Consider the following 19,818-nt stretch of genomic DNA (forward strand, 5'->3'; position numbering starts at 1 on the left):
AAGGCAGTGTGGTATCCATGTACATGTACTTGTCCAAAAGCAGCAGTATTGATAGAAAAAAAAAAAGCCATCCTCGTTCTGATAGGAACATTCTAGGAATCCGCATTCGACATCGTAATCGTTCTCTCAGAACGTAACAAAACATCATAATAATTTATTCAAGTACGTAACTCAGGGGTGCTAAATGTGTCAATGCGTAAAGGCTGCTTTTTCCCCCCGACCCGGAGGTGGGTCGGGTGGGGAGTCGGGCGGTCACGTGTGGTTGCACCGGGGGCGTGGAGGGAAAAGGAGCTCTGCCCCTACCGGCCACCGGGGTGTGGGCACCCCTGACGTATTTACTTTGCCCGGCATGGGTCCTCCTGAGTACGCTACATACACAAGACTTGTAAAAGGGTTAGGCAATCGAACAGTTAAAGGCCAATCATTTTAAATAATTCATCAGGTTCCTCGTCCTCTTCATCTGTCTGTCAGGGAGTCTGTTGTTAGAAGTAATCCACATATCATCTAAATAGGCCTCGAAACGATATGGTAAAATTGCCCCGGTCGCTTCACTTGCTTCTGTGAAGTTCTCTTCCTCAAAAAGAGCTTCAGTCTCAGAAGGGCCGTAGGCAAAATCCGAAAATCGCTCTTGTTCATCTGCTATTGCATTTGGCACAGCGTGTTGTCAATGGCGAATGCCCAAGTGTGATTCCTCCACGAGATGTCACATAACGTCAGACAATATGCCTACCACTGGGATGTTGATTCATACTTTCGCAACTTTGCACTTTAATAAAACGCTACCACCTCATTTTTTCAGACTCGTGTTATTATCAAACTGATTAATATTTTGATAAAAATAAATATTTTCAAATGTATATTTTGGTGTCTGTGGCCCTTTAGGTTGTTGCCCTTTTTCTTTTTTTTTTGATATTGTAGTGTTCAAGCTGATAGCTCACTACAAGTGTGGACTGAATGGGTGGCAACAATCGGAAAACCAAATCAAATACCAGTATTTTGTGGGTAATAGACCTTCAGCAACAGCCATTCATCCATTTTCTATTCAGCTTATCTGCACTAGGATAGTGGGCATGCTGGAGCCTATCCTATTTGATTTTTGGCAAAAGGCAGGGTAGCACCAGTCAATCACAGGGCACATAACAGACATTCAAAATTACACTCACACCTATGGGCAATTTAGCTTATTAAATCAACCCATCATGCGTGCTTTTGGAATGTGGGAGGAAACCAGAGTGCAGTAATCCCTCTCGACTTTGTGCTTCACCTATTGCGGCTTCAGTGCATCCCGCGTGCCCCCCCCCCACCACCACCACCCACAGATCGCTTTACAGTACATATTGTATTACTTTAAGAATTTAAAAAAAAAAAGCAGATGATTAGCTTCACATCATCAAAGCCCTACCCAGCGCCTCTCTTTCCCCCCCTCTCCGCCATTTCCTACCTTGTTCGAGTGTGTGCGTGAAACCTCTCTAGTTCAAAATGCTCCCAACGCGTTGTGGTTGATCTTAAAGCCCAACTGACACCAAAAGCATGATTTTTATTATGTTTATAATTTTAAAAAAAAGGAGCCAGAATGGACCCATCCGTTTTTTCACCACAACATGATTTTGATGTATATGGCTTTTTTTTAACTCCTGCCATGAAAGGATGGATTTGTTCTGGAGAAGAAGGAAGTGACCTTATTTGGAGACACCCTCTCAGGCGGGAAGGTAGCTCTTTGTTCCTTCGTGTTAGCCAAAATGTTGGCTCATTGTATTGCTGGATATTTCTCGAACACTCGGGAGGATGGCTTCACTCTTCACACATTTCCAAAAGACCCAGTTCGTGGTGAAAAAATGGATTCCACAGGTGCAAAGAACAACAGCTTTCTGGGTTCCAAATGACGGGTAGGTTTGTATAGAGCTATTAAAAATATAATAGTTGGGGGGGCCGCGTTGTTGATCACCATCGCTGTCGGCGGCGGTTGTTCATCACCGACGGCGTCGGCTTTGTTCATCCGTCGGAGTTGTTCATCACGGACATGGATCGGGCGGGGATGTGGTTTGACCGCACATGGGTCAACCTGAGTACGCTACTTACTGTCATACATACAGTTGGGGAGTCTGTTGTTAGTTAGAAGCAATCAGCATATCATCTAAATATGGCTCAAAACATTAGGCCAATATTGCCCCGGTCACTTCAAAAATAGCTTCCGTGTCAGAAGGGGCGTTGGAAAAATATGAACATTTGTGTTCTTCCTCTCCCATAACAGGTGCCACTACATGTTTTCAATGGCGAATGTCCCATTGTGACATCTGCAGGTTACTTTGCAGGCAATATGGGTGCTATTGGGATGTTGAGTGAGACTTCCGCAACTTTGCGCATGAATGACACGCTCTCCGCTATTTTTGTTTTCATATAGTCATTGAAGTGAATAATGTCATCTGTATTTTTCATTACGATATCTATTTTAGAATATTAACTTGGATGTCAGTTGGGCTTTAAAGCTGCCCCGAAGCAGTTAAGCTGAATAGGAAGACGCAAAGTGAGAAGGTTGTTTGAAAAGGGAGCTGCGTTCGCTTTGTGGATAGCGGATTGCAGAAAAACGGCCCGGTGACTGAGGAAGAGGGAGGGACCTGTGTTCGCTTTTGCGGATTGCAGAAAAATGGCTCGGTGCCTAAGGAAGAGGAAGGAGCTGCGTTCGCTATCGCGGATTGCAAGAAAACGGCCCAGTGGATGAGGAAGAAGAAGCTGATGGATCAGCGAAAAAGTAAAACTTTTGGCTTTAATTAAAGACGGCAGAAGTTACGCTTTGTGGCATCGTTATGACATGAATGAATCAGCAATGCGCTACATAAAGAATGATGTGGTAAACATCCGTAAAACCACTTCAATAACTTTTAATCAGGAAGCGCATTCTGTGATGATGAACCTAAAACTCCAATGAGGGATTCACGCCCTCAATGACGAGGTTTTTCAGCAAGCAAAGGTTGCTTTGAAAAATTTCAAAAGCATGGGACAATATGGTACAAGCTGTCGAGTTGACCAATTGTTAGCCGGGTTATGTCCTTTTACTGGGTGTTGGATTAAATGGATTAATTGTACATAAAATTATCTCATATTTGTTGTCTTGTTTTGCTTTTAAAGCTCTTTTGGTATGCTTAATATGCTTACATTGACTCACGTTAGCTTTGTTTGCTTTGTTTATCGACTCACGGTTCCTTTATTAATCATGTTTGCAGTTTGTTACGTTTTGGTCCGCCCAAAGGGAATAAAAAAGGATTCGTGGAGATGGAGCCAAAATGGGATGAAGACGGTGAGAGAGGCATCCCGCGTTCTCCTTGAGAGCAAAAGTTCCTCGCCAAGTATAGATACTGTACTGTTGATTAAACATTCTGGTACACACACAGCGGCTCAGCAGAAGCCTCTGAGTGATGAATGGTAACTATACAGTAATATAATACAGTTTTTTCTCATTTGTATTTATATTAATATTGTAAATTTATAATACTGTATATTTTTATAAGGTTTTATAATTAAAGTTTTACTAAATACCTCTTTTTGTTTCAAATATGCATAGTACAAATACTGCTTACATATTTTAAATGCTCTGGTACCCACATAAACACATCCCTGCTAATTCACAGTTTTTCACTTTTCACGGGTAGTTCAGATCCCAATTAACTGTGAAAAACTGTACCTGGAGAAAAACCCACACAACAAGGGGGAGAATATGCAAACTCCAGTTAAGGCCGAAATTGAACGACTGCCCCCAGAATGGTGATGTACAAACCAGTTATCTACATTGCCGTGTTCAGCAACATCTTTTGGAGGGAAGAACTATTAAATTAGCTTACGGACTGATAGACTTGGTTCAAAATTATTGAATTATGAAGTATGAAATGAATGAATTTCATTTTTGGAACAATGAATTGAACTTTGGGAACGAGTTTGTGTTGAAAATAAACTTTTCAAACACTGATCCTTTAATATTTCAGAACACAATATAGATCGCAAGTTTAAGAAAATTTATCGCAATGTCATCCCCCCCCCCCCTCCATATCGTCCACCCCTAATTCATGTGCATTTGCTAGGAAGATTAAAACAGAGTTGAGCTAGTTTACAAAAAGACATTTAGCGCTCCCAAATCTACAGACTTTTTTTTGCTGTTGTTTAAAGCGACTCCATATCGTTCATTTTTCCCCCTACGCAATTCATGGTAAGGTCCCATTACCCAGAGGCTCATTAATCAGCATTTCTATTGAAATGCTGCTTAACATTAACCTTTTATTTGTTTGAGCACATGTAATTTTCAGATGGTAGCCACACTTTTGGAAGGAATCCACTTTGGTAAGAGAGACCTCAGAGGAGGGGCGCCTTACCTGGCTACAGCCTCACTGTACACAAATCCAGCATCAGCTCTCTTCACAATTTCAAAACAGAGATCAGCTCCATCCATACTAGGAGTAAGAAGATATCAGTGTGGTTACATTTAGGCTTAAAGCAATTATTGATGGCAAACTATAAAAGCACAAACCAAATGGAAGATATGAGAAGTGTTTTGAACAGAATGCATCTCACAAACTACATCAGAGACCGGTCTTCAGGCACAGTCTATAAAAACTGCAACAGCAAACAAATTAACTATGGATCATATTGGAAACTATATTGTAGCAAAATAGTGATTTCCAATTACCTTTTAAATGAGAATTTCCCATTTCCCCCAATTATTGTAGCTTAGTATGATGCAACTATATGGGACATTCTAGTAGGTAGGCAAGAACAAACACATTGTACCAGGATTAGCTGTTGACACACAAAGGACGTGGGCAAGAAATTACAGTCATTGCCTGCCAAAGGCTTAAATTTGTCTTACAGACGCTTCAACAGCTAAATATGGAAAATTACACGAATTGTGAGAGTGACGCACACACTTACAATTCAAACACCATGTAGAGCATGCCATCAGAGCTGTATGTCTCCAGCAGCTCCACAATGTGTGCATGTTTCAGCATATGGCAGATGCTGGCCTCTCGCTTCAGATCTGATAAATGAGACAGGATGTGCTGTGAGTCTTTGATTGCAATTCCAGAATGATTTTCAGTCACTTATAAATAAAAATACTCGGGAGATTGTGAACAGTTGCAAAGCAAATGAATTGACGTAAACATTAACACACAAACATCTTAAACATGATGGAAAGAAACAGATAAAACTATTTACAAGCAAGGGACAGTTATCGCTAAAAGAATGGCGCAGGGTATCACTGTATTTGGCTGCTTTCATCTTTCCTTCGATTGGAACGAGTCATTCTGTCCCTGGAAGGAGTAAAAAAAAAAAAAAACAGCATGATGCAGCCACTACCATGCTTCACTGTTGGGACTGTATTGGACAGGTGATGAGCAGTTTTCTCCAGACATACCGCTTATATATATAGCTATTAATGGCCTAAAGTTCTATCAAACTCGAGAATTTGGCTTATGGCTATGTAGTATTTCAGTTTTTGTTTTTCATAAAGCTGCAAACATTTAAATTTTTTTTTTGGTTGTCAATATTGGGTGCTGTGTGTAAATTATTGATGCAAAATATATTTTAGCAAATGGCTACAATTCCTTCATACATTTTCTTAGCCGCTTAGGCTCACAAGGGTTGCGGAAGGGCTGTAGCCTCTCCCAGCTGTCAACAGGCAGGAAGCATGGTAACACCCTGAACTGGTTGCCAGCCAATCGCAAGGCACATAGAGACAAACATCCGCACTTACAATCATACCTAGGGGCAATTTAGATTGTCCAATTAATGTTGCATATTTTTCAAACTCCATACAGGCATATTCTCATTCTCGAGAAGGCGAGAAGAGGCGAGAGCAGGATTAGCTAGAAGAGGAGATCTCAGAGAGAGAGGAGGAAGATTCTCTCTCAGAGAGAGAGAGAGAGAGAGCTCTCTCTCTCTCGAGCTCTCTCTCTCTCGATCTCTCTCTCTCTCTCTCTCTTCTCTCTCTCTCTCTCTCTCTCTCTCTCTCTCTCTCTCCTCTCTCTCTCTCTCTCTCTCTCTCCTCTCTCTCTCTCTCTCTCTCTCTCTCTCTCTCTCTCTCTTCTCTCTTCTCTCTCTCTCTCTCTATCTCTCTCTCTCTCTCTCTCTCTCTCTCTCTCTCTCTGAGGCAGGTACACCCTGGACTGGTCACCACCCAATCACAGGGCACATATGAACAAAAAAAAAACATTCATACACACATACACACCTAAGGCCAATTTAAAGTCTTCAATCAACCTACCATGTATGTGTTTGGGATATGGGAGTTACTGTAACCCAGAGTATCTGGAGAGGATAGACGCAGGCACAAGGAGAACATGCAAAGTCCACACAGGAGGGACCGAGATTTAATCAGGGTCCTCAATGGCTGCAATATAACTAAAAAATGTAAGAGGGTCTGAATATTTACCATACACACCGTACAGATTTTTGTCTTTCTGCCATAATCATCTAAATTGAAACAAAGGCTTTAAATATTTCACATTGTGTGATGAACAAATTTAGAAGTTTCACTTTTTGTAATGAATTATTGAAATAAATTGAATTTACCTCAATTTTTTGGGGAGCATACCTGTATAAAATGCAATTTATGCCGACAATCTAAATAATTTTTAGAAATAAAAACTCTTCAGCGGAAAACGTGCACCAAAATCCACCTAATCAAAAACAAAAAAAAAGATGTAAAGACCATACCATATACCTATATTATCACCGTCCTCTTCCCCACCCACCCCACCGTATGTAGCCCTGCAATGGTATGGCATAGCGGTGATTGCCAGATAGCCTTGACTCACGCTCAAAAACAAACATTTCAATTTGATGCATCATCCATGCACATTTTTGTTAAAAGTCATGTGAATTGGCTCTTACTTTTGCAACATTACAATATCATGCAACAACAATTTGCAACATAAACAGCAGCTGACTTGTAAAACCAAGTTCAGTCATCTTTTACAGTGTTGCTCCATATGCGGCGGGTTTGAGCATTATTAAAATAACCTACTATTTTAGATTATATATGTTGATTTAAAAACTCAAACATGCCAAATCTCCTGTGATTATCATTTCTCCTCCCCGGAGTCATTTCCCTCTCTTATTGTTGTTACTGGCCACCAACCGAACCCCTGACGGCCATTGCAGATGGTAGAATGTGGGAGCCAACACACACACATATGCCTTATAGGGGATACAAACACAAAAGGTGTGTCCTGCTCCTTAAACCTACCTGACACACACAAGAGCAAAATTCAGATTTGGGCATCAATATTTCATCTCTAGAAACTTCTAATTCAGTGCCCTTGTGTCAAAATTGATTGTATTATGGCCATATGGTGTTTCACGTACACAAGACTTAAGGTTTAAATATAAGCATAGTAACAAGGTCTTCTCAATATCTCACCTTCAGTGCTGAGGCCAGGACTGGAGGTGAAGCTGGCCACATCGACGATCTTTACAGCAAACTGCTGGCCTGTATCCCTGTTGATGCAGCGGCGTACCACGCTAAAGGGTCCCCTGCATAAACACAAACTTAATCAGACACACGTGTGTGTATGTAGTCAGTACTCTTATGTTTATAATGGTATGTCAACAGTAATGCAGAAGATTTGGCATATGGAAGTTTCTCCATACTGCTGCAAATAGAATTCCAGAGCAGTAGTGTCCCACACAGCTATAAGGAATGAAATTTAAAAAGTGTTAGTATAGGGATATGTGCAAGAGGGAACACAAAAATGGTAGTAAAGTAGATGGCAGATATTGTTGATGTGCTTTCTAACATACCCTAAGTTGCAAAATGTATTCTCTCATCTGGTTTGACTCACAAGTGAATTTAAGTGACACCCCATTCCTAATCAGTCAGGTTCAATATGACAGTACACCTTTTGCAACCACACCAGCTTCAACTCTTTGGGAAAGCTGTCCACAAGATTTAGGAGTGTGTTAATGGAAATTTTGCACCATTCTTCCAGAAGTCCATTTGTGAGATTACACACTGATGTTGGGGAAGAAGGCCTTAGTTGATGGGCTTCTTTATACTCGTGCGTTGCGAGACCACGCTAACGTCACTGTTACTCTCCTGCACATAGTTTGCCTTTATACTCGAGCGCAACCCACACACTCAGTTTTGAAAATGTATTAGAGTTGTTCTCCAAGTCAGAGGTGTGGCTACAGCTGGTATTGAGCTCGGACCCCAGACCGTGGGGTTGCCTCAGCACAATTGGGTCATTTCTGGAAGCTGTTTTTACTTTCAGTTCCATAACAGGGAACAAAGCAACAACAATGGCGACCGGGCAAGCATGTCAGCTTGAACAAATGGCCCTAATTAACCAGATGATATGTTTAATTATGCTGCAAAATTGATTGAGAAAGCGGAGACCTAAGTGGTATGTGGAGCCGGGAGAAACAGTGAGTTTTTCATCACAGCATGTGGCTAAAAAATCAATTTACGAATGGGGTAAACAGCATGCAAGAGAGGTACTATTTACAATCTATAGAAACAAAGCGTAATTTAAATTTATGATGTGAAATATTTGGCAGCTTGGTGGACAACTTCTCTGCCTCATAGTTCTGAGGAATGGAGTTGAAATCCCGGTCTCTCCTGTGTGAAGTTTGCATGTTCTCCTCCTGCGTGTGTTCTCTCCAGATACTCCGGGTTCCTCGCACATCCCAAAAGCATACATGCTGGGTTCATTGAAGACTAAATTGGACTTAGGCGTGTATGTGTGTGCGAAAGGTTGTTTGTTTGCGATGGATGGATGGATGTGAAATATTCTGGACTATGGAAGTAGTGGAAGTGAAATAGGATTTGAATTTCAAATGTAAAGTGAAATAGGATTTGAATTTGAAATGCCACAGAAAACGGGATTTGAATTTGAAATGTAAAGTGATCACATTTTCAATAGTTGTATTTCAGTGTACCTTTTCAATGGTAATTCAACTGGCTACAATTCGCGGTCTGAAATTCAACTGGCTACAATTCGCTGTTTAAAATTCACCGTCTGTGCCACCAGGCAGGGTTCCCTCAGGTCAGAACCGAACACTCAGCCAACCACAGTTATGCTTTCTTTGTCACGTGACATCACATACTAAGAAAGCGTAACTGGATTGGCTGGCTGTTTGGTTCTGACCTGAAGTAACCCTGCCTGGTGGCACAAATGGTGAATTTTAGACACCAAATTGTAGCCAGTTGAATTGCAGAAAGTGAATTGTAGCAACAATTGAAAATCTGGTCACTTTACATTTCAAATTCAAATCCTGTTTTCTGTGGAATTACAAATTCAAATCCTATTTCACTTTACATTTCAAGTTCAAATGCTGGTGGCACTAACCTACTTCCATACTGGACATGCTCACCAACTTATGCAGGAATCAAACAGACAAGTATAAGAACACGTCTGAGGGAGTGCAGAGGCCACACGTCACCCGTGGGCTCATATGAACACCCACATGCTCTTTCCATCCAAATAACAGCAACCCTATACACGTTCCAGAATTTACCAAATCATTGCGGAGGTCTCCTTTATACTCTTAATCGAAGACTGGGTGACATGTATTTTTGTTGCAGACTGCTGTGCTGGATATGGGGCTACTTTCCTTTGCCCTCCTCCTTTTCTAGAGAGACAGAACATCTGCAGCTACAGAATCAACATGAAGACCAAAAATAATAATAATAAATAAATAGGTAAAAAATGTGTGTGTGTTTATATATATATATATATATATATATATATATATATATATATAAATTTTTTTTGCTTTGAACAGCAATTTTGTGTTCTCTCACTTTGGCTAACATAAGCCACTGTGTTAGTGTGGTCCAAACAGCAGGATAGTAAGTTAACAAATGCTACTTCATTGTTTTCTGCTTGGGCTGAATTGAAATATGAATGAATGCAATTGTGAGTTCTTCAAGTATATTATATATACAAACTGATTTTTAAATGTTCCAACTGGTACACTACTGAGGAAGAGCACTAGTTTTACCTTCCTATACTTCAAACTCCTCTACTCATCAATACAATCAGATTGAGATTTAAAATTGTTTTTGTAAGAATTTCATAAAAACTCCCTTTGCCCTCGTTTGACTTAACTGCTTCTGTGAAACCTTGCACAATTTCTACAATTTACACAGAGGACCCTTTTAATTTTGTACCTTTTTTCTGTGCTGGAAGTCCATAAAACCCTGAAAACATTAGATAATACAAAAAAATAATTAAAACCTTACTGTACCAATTTGGTAGATCCTTACTCTTTAAAATTGCCAGCGGACTCTGTGGCAGAGCCTCTGACAACCCTTTTTTCATGTCACAGTAGCAAATATATATATATATATATATATATATTATATATATATATATATATATATATATATATATAAATTTTTTTTGCTTTGAACAGCAATTTTGTGTTCTCTCACTTTGGCTAACATAAGCCACTGTGTTAGTGTGGTCCAAACAGCAGGATAGTAAGTTAACAAATGCTACTTCATTGTTTTCTGCTTGGGCTGAATTGAAATATGAATGAATGCAATTGTGAGTTCTTCAAGTATATTATATATACAAACTGATTTTTAAATGTTCCAACTGGTACACTACTGAGGAAGAGCACTAGTTTTACCTTCCTATACTTCAAACTCCTCTACTCATCAATACAATCAGATTGAGATTTAAAATTGTTTTTGTAAGAATTTCATAAAAACTCCCTTTGCCCTCGTTTGACTTAACTGCTTCTGTGAAACCTTGCACAATTTCTACAATTTACACAGAGGACCCTTTTAATTTTGTACCTTTTTTCTGTGCTGGAAGTCCATAAAACCCTGAAAACATTAGATAATACAAAAAAATAATTAAAACCTTACTGTACCAATTTGGTAGATCCTTACTCTTTAAAATTGCCAGCGGACTCTGTGGCAGAGCCTCTGACAACCCTTTTTTCATGTCACAGTAGCAAATATATATATATATATATATATATATATATATATATATATATAGCTTCTCGTCGGAAATCAGTTATTGTCCTCCCATTATCAAAAGGGAGTGGTCTTGACAAATGATATCCAATCTCTCATTTTGTGTCAAAATTCTAGAAGCTCGTTGTTGAGCGAGTAAAGACATTTACTCAAGACATTCTACCAGATTAACACATTTGGCTAAAAAAAAAAAAAGTACCACCATAGTTATAAACTGGTAAATTATATCACTATCGCTCAAAAAGAATTATTGATTTTCCAAAGTGTTTGAGACTATTGAACAATTTTTTTTTAAATATTAGTTTGCACAGTTGCTTGGTTTAAATTATCTCAGCAGTTAAGTCCCACTGCATTAATTAAAGGTCAAGTGTCATCCCTATAAACATTCTAAAATAGATATTGTAATGAAAAATACATATAACATTATTCACTTCAATGTCTGTACGAAAAAATAAATATGAGCGGAGAGCGCATCATCCATGCACAAAGTTGCAGAAGTGTCATTCTACGATATCCGGGTGGTCGCCATTGGCTGCGTCATTCGTCCGTGACGTCACCTGGACATTCGCCAATGAAAACATGCGGTGCGCCCTAACTACGGGAGACAAACGTGCCCCTTCTGACACGGAAGCTCTTTTCGAAAAGGAGAACACCACACAACCGAGTGAAATTACTGGGGAAATATTACACTATTGTTTCAAACCATATTCAAATGATATGCGATCACGGCCAAACTGCATTCCCGTCCGATCCACTTCCGCGGCGGAGATGAGCCATCGCGGCTCATCGGAGCCGGCCGGTGTGGCTTATGACGGAGCCGAGCCGTCCTGCTTTAGGGGGGTGTTCACACACGCCGCAGTACTGAGCAACACAGTCAAGCCAGGGCGCTTCATGCGCGCACGCGGCTGAGTGACGCATTCTCGGCTGGGTTCTTCGCCCCCATCCCCAAAGCCCGACACGCAGCCTTCGCGGAAGTCGTTACCGCCGAACGCGGCCCCTCGCCCGGTATGGCTGATTTTCTGCGTCGTGGTGGCATATAATAGAGCCGAGCTGTGCTGCTTTTAGGGGTATGTTGAAAGCCGCCGCAGTACTTGTTGAACACAGTTGAGCCGGGACACATTACTGCCTACCTGTTATATGGAACCCACGAAGCTCTCGTCCTCTGCACCCGTGCAATCCATTTTTCACAACGAACCGGGTCTCTTGCAAACTTATGAAGCCTAAATCCCTTCTCCCGAGTGTTCAAGCAATGTCCAGCAATGGAATTAACCGGCATTTCGGCTAACACGAAGGAACAACGAGCTACCTTCCCAGAGGTAAAACTAATGGAAACAAACGAGTCCACGAGGGGGCGCCTCTTCTTCTTCTCGAAAACAAATCCCTGAGAGGATTTTCATGCCGGGAGTTACAAAAAGCTGTATATGTCAAAATCATGTTTTGTGGTGTAAAAAACACATGGGCCCATATTGGCTGACGTTTTTTCATTAATAACATACTAAAAATCATCAATTTCATGACAGGAGCCACTTAAGATGGTATGTATTCTGGATTTGGAACTGTCCACAAGTGAGTACCACAGCATTCTGTATTGGGCCATCTTTTATCATTCGTATCAATAACTTGAGGCTTGTTTATACTCACACAGGCAAACACAGTGCTGACGTCACTTTGGATATTCCATATGCAGATTGCCTTTATACTTCACACACATGTAGTTTGAAAAATGTGCGCCACTTCTTCTTCAAGTCAGGGGGTGTCACTGTGGCTGGTATTGGCGGGGACACCACAGGGTGGAGTTTTATCTGGATTTTATTGCCAAGCCATTTTTACTTTCCGGAAGAAGGAAAAAACCAACAACAATGGAAACTGTCAAACAGTGGCTGCTAGGACAAATAGACCTAAATGAGCTGGTGTTGCATTTAATTACAGTGGTACCACTACTTATGAACGTCTCTTGTAACCAAAAAAAAAAAAAAAAAAAAATCACGTTACGAAACACCTCCTCAGAAAAATAATGTCTCTAGTTACATAGGAAAATTCAGTACACAAAAGGAAAAAAATGGGCGCATAATCTGCCGCCCTCAAATTCCACCGAACAATGTGTGACACAATAGAGTTGCTCTCCCATTGGCTAGCATCATAGCATCTTCCAGGCATTCCATTGGCTAGGAGAATCAGAATCAGCTTTATTAGCCAAGTGTGTAAAAACACACTAGGAATTTTTCTCCAACAGTCAGTGCCGTCCTGGTACGACATTCATTCAGAACAAAGAACAAGGAACAACATATCAACAAGAGACATTTCTGTTTATAGGAACTATTCCTCATAAGAGTCGCACAAGATTTAAAATCTTCATCTAGAACAGGTAAGAGCTGCAGATGTCCCACATTGTGTTAAGCTTGTACAGAGCACCCATACCACACCAGTGCAATGTCAATTGTGCAAAGGAAGCAGTTTAAAGTGGACAAAATGTAAAAAAAAAAATAATATATATATATATTACTAATACTAATTTGACCAGCTCAATGACTGTCCTAAAATGGCACAAGTCAGTAAAATAGTAGGTTTGCCAATCACGAATTTAATGACTTAATTCTTCTTCTTCTTGTCCCTTTCGGGGTGTCATCTCAGATGAACGGACATATGTTTGGCACAATTTTTACGCCGGATGCCCTTCCTGACGCAACACTTCTCAGGGAGTGGAGGCCCCAGTGGGATACGAACCCACAACCCCTGGTTTACCAAACCAGTGCTCTAACCACTGAGCTACGGGGCCTCAAAAAATTTAATGACTTAATTGCCAGAGGGAAAAAAACTGTTCAAAATCCTGCTACTTTTGACTTTCATCGATCTGTAGAGCCTTCCCAATGGAAGAAGCTGGAAGAGCTGCTGGCCAGGATGTGGAGGATCCGAAGGATCCTTTCCTGATCTGGACCCAGTTCGCATTGTGTGCAAGTCCTCAATAGTGGGTACCATGGTGCCAACGATCCGTTCATCGGTTTTGATTGTCCTTTGTTGTCTTGAGTTTGTTCTTTTTTGTGGCGGCCCTAAACCACACTGTGATGGAAGTACACTGTACTGATTGGATGAACGCTGTGTAGAACTGTCTCAGCAACTTTTGTGACAGGCCGTGCTTCCTCAGAAGCCACAAGAAGTACATCCTTTTCTGGGGTTTTTTGAGGATGGAGTTGTTGCTGTGTCCTGCTCGTCAGGAAGTTGTAGATCTATGAGGAGATGGCAGGTGAAATGCTGAGCTGGAGAGGTTTGGAGGAAAGGAGATCAGGGATGATTGTGTTAAACGCAGAGCTGTCCACAAACAGGATCTTCGCATAGGTACCCTCGCTGTCAAGATGTTCAAGGATGAAGTGCAGACCCATGTTGACGGCATCATCCACAGATCAATCTTTACCCATGATGCTTTTCATTGCCCTTGGACATCAACTGTCATCGAATCACGCTAGCGCTGTCACATGCTAGCACACATTGGTAAAGTACAATTTTAATTTTTTGGGAGTTTTTGATTGTTTTTGCAAGTTTATTCATCTTCATTCTCTACGGGTCCCAGTATCCACTCTTGATGGCGATGAAATAGAGATAGTCTATATGTATTATTACATAAGTGTCTTAGTTGATAACTCACTCACTTGCAAGACACACAGAAAATCTTATGAAGAAACTGGCAAAAGTAACAAAAAAAAGCCTGATCCTAAACAATCAGCGGGAAATGCAAGTTAACTGTATGTACTGAGCATGTTCGGAAATTATGCCAAAAGCACGTTCCAAGCTGCTTCACGTACTGTGAGCACATTTACATCAAAAGTCAAGAACATAATGAGAAATGTCAAAGGAAATTCAGTTACACCAATGGTGCTCAATGCATCGATCGTGACGCAGTTTTGGTTGATCGTGTGACGGCGTGGCCCATAAAAAAAAAAAGACAGACTATCATCCAGCTCGTCGCTTGATGCAGGTGTGGCCAATTCGTCGAGCGCACGCACATTAAGTCACATTCTAGCAAGCCAGACTCCTATTTACTTCAGTCGCGACAAAGCGCCCCCCACACCCCACCAGTAGGGTGAATCTGGTGCCCCGACATCTTTCAAAATCAAACTTTTTTCTGGAGGTGAGGTTCATCATGTAAGAGCTGCGTTTCAAATGTGAACGAAATCGAATCATGTTTAGGGGTTCCTCATTGGAGATTGAATTTTTCGAAATGAAGTCAGATTTAGGTAAAGAATAGTCGATCAGCAATGCGGCCATTTTCCGGAAAAAAATTTCTAAGCTATCATTGAGTGGCGTCGAGAACTTCAGGACATTCCCCAGAACGTTCAGAAGCACTCATGAAATCCTTGAGCAGGTTGACCTCTCAGCCCTAGTTGGTGTTTACCTCTCAGTTAACACGGTCATTGAACTGTCAACATGGCTGCTGTGAAACAGAAAGACCCGTGGTATTTTTTGCTTGGGACCGTCCCAACCGTGGATGATAAAGCCATCAAAGGAGCCAAACTTCCTTCCAGAAAACAGATTCTTCTGTCATTCATTGCTGCAAAAGAGGAATTCCAAAGACAAGACATCGCCAAGCCTATCAGGGAAGCCGCAAAATCTGTCATTCAGGAAGTCATGATTTTTTACCAGAAAGCGAGGATACCAACAGTTGCAAGATGTCGGAGAAGGTTGAATCATTATACGCTGATATGCAAGAGCTGATGAAAATTCTGAAAGATCGACAATTGTCAGGAAGACCGCTTAAACACATCAAAGATTTCAAATCCGGGTTGGAGGATACGTTTCCATTCTGGCCATGTGATGTCTTTGATCGTATTTCGAATGCAGAAGACCGCCTGTTCCTGAAAAACATGATGGAGACCAGACGAATGTGATGGGAGGCATTGATTCAAACTTGGCTACATCCTAGAAGAAAGTCGCGGAGCCTATCAAACCAAACATCATGCGCATTGAGAGAGAACGGCAACGACAGCTTGAAACATAAGTGAATAAGGAACTGGTCGAAGACCCCGGACGAGTCGTCCGAAACAGATGATTCAGCCGAATTCGCTCCATCAACATCGACTAGATTTCCCCACAGAAGACTGAAGAAAACTGGCTCAGATATACACGTCCCATTTGATGTACTGAAATCACCGAAATTAGTTTAAACGGCAATGAGGAACAATATTTCTCCTCCTGCGCTAGCCCAAACTGTAGAATCTCTCATCAGCTCATGTGATGGCACTACATCTGCAGTAAACTTGAACCCGGGTGCAGTCCTACCGGTAACGGAAGGACGCGGCCGCCAACATTGCTGAGAGAATCCAGACGGACTGGGTTTCGAAAAGGTGCGGGCTCTATTGGGTCTCGTTCCGGTCGAATATCTCTCTCTCTCATTCTGTGTGTGTGTGTGTGTGTGTGTGTAACAAAAACAATAATCTACACCTCTTCTTTGGTATAATCAACATAATTTAACAACGCTGACTATAATCCCACGGTACACTAACCTTAGCAGTGTGGAGACACAGGTTGCTTATAATGGATACCACCGCATGGCGAACCCAGCCATTGATGAATTGGTTGTAGGCCTCCAGACCTTTGTAATTCTTTAGTTGGTCCACGGTATAAGCGCATGTCGAGAAAAGGAGATAGTGGATGATGTCTGGATAGGTTACCGACGCCCAGAGTTGTGTGCTCCATTTGTGTTTCTCCAAGGCATATGGGTCGATATTGACGATCAAAGCACACTTCTTGTCGTAACAGTTTCTTGAAATAACATCTAATGAGCACAGATAACTTTCCAAAGTCTTTTTACCCATCCTTTGTCACTTTTAACAGTCATACAAACATTTGTGTAACTCCGGTCTATATGCGAAAGCATTAAAGTGAACAGCGCATCGGTAGAGTGAATCTATCCAACACGACCAGGTGCCCCAGATGTAGTCACGTGGTCAAAAATAGTCTATTCACCAGGTAAACGAAACAGATTGGGTAGACCAACGATGCCAAATACAATCATCCCGATTGTACAGTCGTTTTTTGCTGCAGTTTGATTTGTTCAGAAGAACGTATGGTACCGGACCTTTTTGATGGGTCATTGTGAAAGTAAGGCCAATCAAATTTTAGTTTTGCATTGATCTATGTACAGCAGAAAAATGTGTGAAACAAGTGCACAAAAGACAAAAAGGCATAAAATCTACAAATCACATACCTCATAAAAGAAAAAAAATGCAATTATGAGGTTTCCATTGTCCCTACTGGAGTGAGAGGGGGAAAGAAATAATTGGGAAAAGAGTGATCCTGTCAAGGCCTACTGACATCATGTATACTCAGTCTCAGGACCACCCCACTCACTACTCTGGTGATTGATCTCCCAAACAGCCTTCCTCTCACACATCCGGGCTCAGGAAAAATCATCCCTTCTTTCTTCCAGAAAAGAATCCCAAAACATCAGTACAACACATTGATCCATTAACTTAATTTTCACACACAAAAATAACAAATTCTACAGCAAGCGTATTGCAAAGCTATCACAGCCCACTCTTGCCTATTAAACCAAATGCATTAATGAATTAGCTTTTGGAACTTAAGGTCAGTTTCCAGGGCCTTCCTGAATTAGTTACTAAAGCAGAAACCAAAAAACAGAGGTAAATTGCAAGGCCTAGTGTCAAAGCGTCCAATGTGCAAAACTACAGTAGGAATGATTTAAAGAGGTCCAAAAGTGATTGACACTTCCAAGGAGGGAGGTCCTTGCAAATTCGAAGTCAACCTTCAGCACAAAGAAACAAAGTAAAAATTCCAAGTGGCTTGGGGTTGATGCATGAGATTTTGACACTCCGCATCACACTTTAGTTGAGAGGAAACACTTTGCAGTTGCTTTCTGACTCTGACACCTGAGCTCTGCTGAGTAGGAAGACAGGAGAGTTCCAAACTAAGCATTGTAATTACGTTAAATAATTTAATTATTGGACCTTAAATTTGAAGTGACATGATCCATTTTGAATGCACACGCGCGCACAATCACACACACACCCAGGAAGGGGATGCAGTGATGCCATCGATCGTATTGGGAATAACATGAGATGCCAAACTCAAGCTAGAAGCAAGAAAACGTGTCGACATCAATTGTGAAATACAGTGTTTTTTAGGAAAATAGTTATAAACAACAAAGATGAGCTTGTGCCATGCCCGTACTCACTTGCCAATCACTTCACACAACTCGTAGACATCCTCGAAAAGCACGTCGTCGTCCGCCATTGTGCAAAGGTAAAAGAGGGAGAGCTCGCTTCGGAATTGCACACTGAATTAATGGATTGTGTTATGATAGCAGGTCCGTAACACTGGAATAGTCCCAAATTCGATGAAGATAAAAGCGTCGGTTAGTCAAGAGTGCAAGTTCGCCCGCCCCACCTTCTCTGGTATAGATATCCCGGTGAGCTGGCTAGCCACCTAGCGGGCTAGCTCAACGGGAACCACAGACCATAACGCAAGGGTTGGACATTTTCCTCCTGTGCAATGAAACAATTGCATGACTCGGGTCAGCCTTATTTTATCGAAATATGATGCAAAGTATTGGACTCCATCAGCAAAATCCACTAAGAAGTCCAGGTCAGAGCAAAGTGCAGAGCTTCACCGCAAGCTAACAGACCTATGGAAAATGCTTGAATTTCTGAGTTAATGGGCTAGCTGACGACGGAACAGCCGGTTCGGTCCTGTCTTGATTGCACTGTGTACGCCCTGTATCTCAAACGGCTTACCCTACCCCAACATATCATATGGATATGTAATCCGCTATCCGAACCCAAGCAGAGGATCTCCAGTTTGGAGTCTTGCTTCTTGTCAAGGCCGAAATTACATCAGACACATCAAACGCGACGTCCACCGTTATAGTCGGATGCTGCCAATAGCCCCGAGTTCCACAAATCCGTCTCCCAATATCCCGATGAGCCAAAATGGCGCCGCGTGAAGGCAACCCATAACGCTTCCCTGATGGTAGAGCCAAGATGGCGTTCGCAGTACGTCTGATTTCCTGGCAACGGTTCCAGCTAGCCAGCGTTGTTGTACGCATGTGCGCGCATTCCCGCAGCTCCATGTCTTACGTCACCTTTCCACTCACTGCTACTTCAATTTATTAAAATACTGTACAAGGTTTGGCATGATGTCTGTCAGTGATCATGTGTTTGATAACATCATTGTAGTCATGTGTTGGATGGTATTATCTTTAGAGGTATTCCCTATTTCCCATGGCTCCAAAGGGGAGTTCCTCAGAATAAGCTCATTTTGTCGTGTCTTGCGCGGTACTTGTGCTCTCCTCTGCAGTTTTACATGCTTCAGCCCCTTTCCTCGCGTTCACTGTTGGTATAGCCGCATCAATTGCCACTCTGATTGGCTGTTGATGTGGTCATCAATGCAGTATTGTACAATGTACATGTCCTTTGAGATCTCAATAAAACCTGCGCAGATAAAATTGAAATGATGGAGAGCACATATAGAATAGTACAGTATTGTTATTGCTAGATATCAAATACGAGAACAAGTAAATCAAAATTGGAGAAACCCCCCCAGGCTGTTTCCATGGTAATGAGGGCGGGGACGTGATTTTGGTCGTTCATCGGCCATTCCTGATTGGTCCCTTTTTTGTTCCACTGAAAAGACTTTCAATATTTTAAGATAGATACATTTTTTGTGATGAAACATTTTATTGTAGATTGTTGTCTTTCTTCTAACATGAAAACAAAATCTTGCATATAAAAACATTTCAAATGATTTTATCAAAGTAAATATGTGACACCAAGATTTGAATTTGAAATACCACAGAAAACAGGATTTGAATTTGAAATGTAAAGTGATAA

The 19,818-nt window shown here is 41.4% G+C and overlaps 1 protein-coding gene and 1 non-coding gene across 5 annotated transcripts in view; both read right to left on the bottom strand.

Moving 5' to 3' along the window:
* The window catches only part of LOC133491639 (peripheral plasma membrane protein CASK), a 60,359-nt gene extending 41,372 nt beyond the window's left edge, over positions 1-18,987 (bottom strand). For 3 of the 4 annotated variants that reach the window (XM_061803059.1, XM_061803040.1, XM_061803051.1), the window contains exons 1-4: positions 18,165-18,987; positions 7,409-7,521; positions 4,918-5,023; positions 4,362-4,439 (exon numbers count right to left, since the gene is read on the bottom strand). In XM_061803059.1, coding sequence (XP_061659043.1) covers positions 4,362-4,439; positions 4,918-5,023; positions 7,409-7,521; positions 18,165-18,223 — 356 coding nt within the window. In that variant the 5' untranslated portion in view covers positions 18,224-18,987. The remainder of the gene's footprint in view (positions 1-4,361; positions 4,440-4,917; positions 5,024-7,408; positions 7,522-18,164) is intronic. The other variant, XM_061803032.1, reaches the window with a different exon arrangement.
* Positions 13,682-13,754, bottom strand: trnat-ggu (transfer RNA threonine (anticodon GGU)). Its single transcript has one exon. It is a non-coding gene; the product is annotated as a tRNA-Thr (tRNA).
* Positions 18,988-19,818: the final 831 nt, after the last annotated feature.

Source organism: Syngnathoides biaculeatus, chromosome 2, assembly GCF_019802595.1.
Source record: "Syngnathoides biaculeatus isolate LvHL_M chromosome 2, ASM1980259v1, whole genome shotgun sequence".
Classification (NCBI taxonomy): Eukaryota; Metazoa; Chordata; class Actinopteri; order Syngnathiformes; family Syngnathidae; genus Syngnathoides; species Syngnathoides biaculeatus.